Source organism: Pinus tabuliformis, chromosome Q (assembly GCF_031772625.1).
Source record: "Pinus tabuliformis cultivar Carrire ecotype Pingquan chromosome Q, CPIR1, whole genome shotgun sequence".
NCBI lineage: Eukaryota > Viridiplantae > Streptophyta > Pinopsida > Pinales > Pinaceae > Pinus > Pinus tabuliformis.
This window is the reverse complement of record NC_142296.1, coordinates 593,384,874-593,388,938: the sequence shown is the minus strand read 5'-3', so window position 1 is coordinate 593,388,938 and position 4,065 is coordinate 593,384,874. Positions and strand designations below refer to the sequence as shown.

The window sequence follows — 4,065 nt, the reverse complement described above, 5'->3', positions numbered from 1 at the left end:
GGAAATATTTAATTATTGATCAAATGACTAAATTGAGCCATATCTAGGTGTTTTCTCTTGAATTTTTTCTCGGTTTTTGGAGTTCTTCTGTTTCTTAGCCTCTCTAACCAAATTCGAGACTAGAACACTTGTCTGATGCTACAAAACTAACACTCCCTCTTAGCGAGGAAGTACCAAAATATGACCATTAAATACGCTAACAATATTGATTGCTTTGTAATATCTATTCACTTTAATAATATCTTATTTCATTCTTTAAAAACAAAAACCTTAAGTTTATCTAAGTAAAAATAGATAATATTTAATCTTTAGCAAATAAATGAGAGAATAACTTCATAAATTTAATCTTGATGTATTTCAACTGTGGTAAGCCTTATTCGTAAGACAAGACATTGTTAACTAACAATTTATTAAAAAATGAAAATAAAAAATTACCCTAATCAATGTTGAAAACAATAAGATATACTGGATATCAAACATGTTATTAAACATTACAAAACTAGAAATTCTCACAATATGAGATAACAAATAACATGCGAAGATAAGATAAAAAATTTAATGAATAAGCAAACAACTTGTTGAAGCTATGATCTAAGATGTCGGAAAGACCATTATTTTTTACTAAAGATCTCCACAAATGTAGATGAATTGTGTTTTTATATACTTTTCAATGTAAATTGATTAGTATAATCATATTAAAAATATTAATGTGGTTGAAACACACAGAATATAATTAAAAAAATATTGCAACATATAATGTTTATTAATGTAAACATTTATTTGATTAACCGTGTATAAAAGAATCATGATTCAACTTTAATATAGGAAAAAAAGGAATTACATATCTTATTGTAAAATTGACCATTTTGCTAAATAAAAATTGCTTATTTATAAATAAATGTTATAAATAATAATGAACTTATCATGGAAGAACCTATTAGAATTGGAATAATCTCAAATTCATAGGAAATTGCTAGGTGGGAGCTATATGGCACAAATCTATTTTTTTTAACTTATTAAAAGTGTTGGACCATTTTGCTAAATAAAATTTGCTTGTATAAATGAATGTTATAAATAATAATGAGAAACTTTAACATGGAGGAAGTTATTGGAATTGAAATAATCTCAAATTCCTAAGAAATTGGTGGGCAAGAGCTACATAGCACAAATCTAATCTTTTAAATTTATTAAAAGTCAATACAACCTAACAAACTCTCTAATACACTATAGCCATTGATAAATATTAAAACTAACTATATGCTGAGCATATTCCTTTAAAAATCAATCTAAATAATACTTCAAATATAAAATATTAAAAATAAAATATTATTTTAGGATTAATACTAAATTATTTAATCAAATATAAAATATTGAAAATAAAATATTTTATTTTAGAATTAATATTAAATTATTAATATTTTTAATATTTTTAAATACCCTGTAAACTTTCTGAATAAAAATTTTAGTAACAAAAATAAAACTTTACCGCTCATTATTCGAGGCAGTCAATAATCTCTGTCTGAGAATGTCAAGGTAGTGTTAAATGCAAATGCTAAAAGTTTAATGTGAATGCAAATGCTAAAATCTTAATTTTCAACGTAACTGGTTTCATCAAATCTTTACTGTCAGTATGACAAAGTTTCCATCTATCAAATATCAAGGGCGTTGCTAAGCAACCATCATCTATACACATTGCACTCACAAGTCCTGCAACTCCAACTGCGGAAGAAGGAAAAAAAATGAATGCTCATAAATCTTTTTGTTCTTCCAAAGGTTCTGCTAACAAATCTTATCAATTGGCTCACTTCTTGGCTCTCTTCGCTGCTGCAGCTGAAGGAGCCTTAGTTTTAGATTTTGCAGCAGAAGACTTTGCGGAGGGCTTGATAGATTTAGGCTTCTTGGCCGTCGCTGGCTTTGCCTTTGTCGGAGTAGTGGCCTTCTTCGCTGGGGCAGGCTTCTTTGTCGCTGCTGATTTCTTAGCGGCTGTGGCCGCTGGTTTAGCAGACTTGCCTGCATTGGCGGCAGGGGCCTTGCCGGTAGCTGACTTAGTGACCTTCTTGCCAACCTTTGGCTTTGAAGTAGGTTTAGCAGACGTACTAGACGTCGAGGCCTTGACGGTTTTGGCAGCAGTCTTGGCGGTTTTCTTCACAATTTCCTTCTTCTTGGCGGTTTTAGCCGCTGGCACGGCGGTTTTCTTGACAATCTGCTTCTTGTTAGCGGTTTTAGAAGCAGGCCTGGCAGTTTTCTTAACAGTGTCCTTCTTGGTGGGCTCTTTCTTTACAGTCTGTGACAGCTTAAAGGAAGCCTTAATTTTAGTGAGCTTACCGGACAATGCGAGCTTCTTGATCTGAACAGAAAGAATCTTCCTAAAATTAGCTGGGAGATGTCCCTTGTGCTTCTCCTCCAAGTACCTGGCGATGGCCATGGGGCTTGAACCTCCCCTCTCCTTCAGTGCACATATTGCATCTTTGATCATCTGGAAACAAAGAAGCGATGGTACTAATAATTAAAGATATGTTAAATAACACGATCTAGCATCAAAATAACAAGCCGGCCAAACTAAATTTACAGAGTGGACTGGTTAAAGATTACCTCAAAGTAAGTTGGATGAGCAGGTCCTGTCTTGGTTCCCTTGGCAGCCCTGGGCTTCTTCTCATCGGCGGCCTCGGCCTTGGACTCGTCAACCTGATTTGTTTCAGCTAAGGCAGCTAATTCAGCAGGCACAGGGGACTCAGTGTCCAAAGAAGGAACCACTTCATCAGAAACCATTTCTTCTGCGATAATCGTGGCCACGGTTAACTGGCCCATAATTCACCGGAATCGAACTCGAGACTAACGCACTTGGAAACCGCAAGACGCCCCCGACAAATTAAATTTGCTCACGAGAGAGGCAGAGTGCTCGGAGCTTATGGAGTCGAATGGATGGGTGGCAATTTAGAGAGGGGCGAGCCTTCAACTGTAATCCCTCGCTCTTGCTCTGATTGGTTACAACGCCTTTGCCACGGATCGATCAAAATCATTTTTATTAAAACTATTATATATATTGAAAAGAATTTCACATCACCATAGGCCGACATGGGAAAATGTTAAGGTGACCAGATTCACATAAACATATAATATTATGTACGTTAAGTATGGCGTATTAGCCGGGCTCTTTCATAGCCCTTTTAGTTGCTACATGTTAAGTTCCCGAGGCTCTAAGGTGTTTATTGGGCATGAAGCAGAGGGTACCACACTAATTGTAACATTAATATTTTTTCAAAGTGATATGGGGATCCCATTCCTAGGGCCTCTACTTCCATCCAGGATTGAAGTGGAGTAGGAAAAGTAACATTCTCTTTGGTGTTTATTGGGCATGAAGCAAGGGGTACCACATTAATTGTAACATTAATATTTTTTCAAAGTGATATGGGGATCCCATTCCTAGGCCCTCTACTTCCATCGAGGATTGAAGTGGAGTAGGAAAAGTAACTATCTCTCAATCATTTACACTATTCTCTTTATCTCTAAACACAGTGTGATCATACACTATTATATATTATATTAATGTAATGTAAATTTATCTTGATCTTAAATTTATAATCCATTTTGAGAGATGAAATTTTTAAGTATAAATTTTATTTCAAGTTTTGTGATTTAAAACTTGTATTTTTTTACTATGATCAATCTAAATTTAAGATAGATTTACACTAATTGTATGTGTGTCTGTGTGACAACCCTTGGTTGATTCCCTAGATTGTAAATATTATAATCATTTTGTTGTAATTAAAATGGGCTTAGGATACAGTCCAGTATGGGAAATTGACTGGGTTGCCTTAAATAGGCTGACTGTGCATTGATTCAACTAGAGGAAGAGAGGACGAAAACCATATCTCCCTTGGGCAAGCCCACAAGAAAAAGAGGACAAGAATTAAAGGAGACGGGTTGCACTTGGCAGGAGAAGGCAGGCCAAGGATAACTAGCAAGAAGTGGCATAGGGAGTTGGTGTAACAGCCCCCACGACCATACGCAATGGAAACAAAACCATTATTCGTAGACTAGGATTGGTGGAGAAGAGTGAACATG

The 4,065-nt window shown here is 35.1% G+C and overlaps 1 protein-coding gene across 1 annotated transcript; it reads right to left on the bottom strand.

The window, feature by feature from the left end:
- Positions 1-1,669: 1,669 nt before the first annotated feature.
- On the bottom strand, positions 1,670-2,893 carry LOC149220848 (uncharacterized). The gene is made up of 2 exons (XM_089382867.1): positions 2,593-2,893; positions 1,670-2,476 (listed from the first exon to the last, which is right to left on the bottom strand). Exons 1-2 carry the CDS (start codon positions 2,806-2,808, stop codon positions 1,802-1,804), a joined length of 891 nt encoding a protein of 296 aa, XP_089238993.1. The 5' UTR covers positions 2,809-2,893; the 3' UTR covers positions 1,670-1,801.
- Positions 2,894-4,065: the final 1,172 nt, after the last annotated feature.

Excerpts from the sequence above, each read along its gene's own strand:
- LOC149220848 (XM_089382867.1), bottom strand. The coding sequence starts at position 2,808 with ATGGGCCAGTTAACCGTGGCCACGATTATCGCAGAAGAAATGGTTTCT. Across the intron at positions 2,477-2,592 it reads CTCATCCAACTTACTTTGAG|ATGATCAAAGATGCAATATG; the intron begins GTAATCTTTAAC and ends CTTTGTTTCCAG.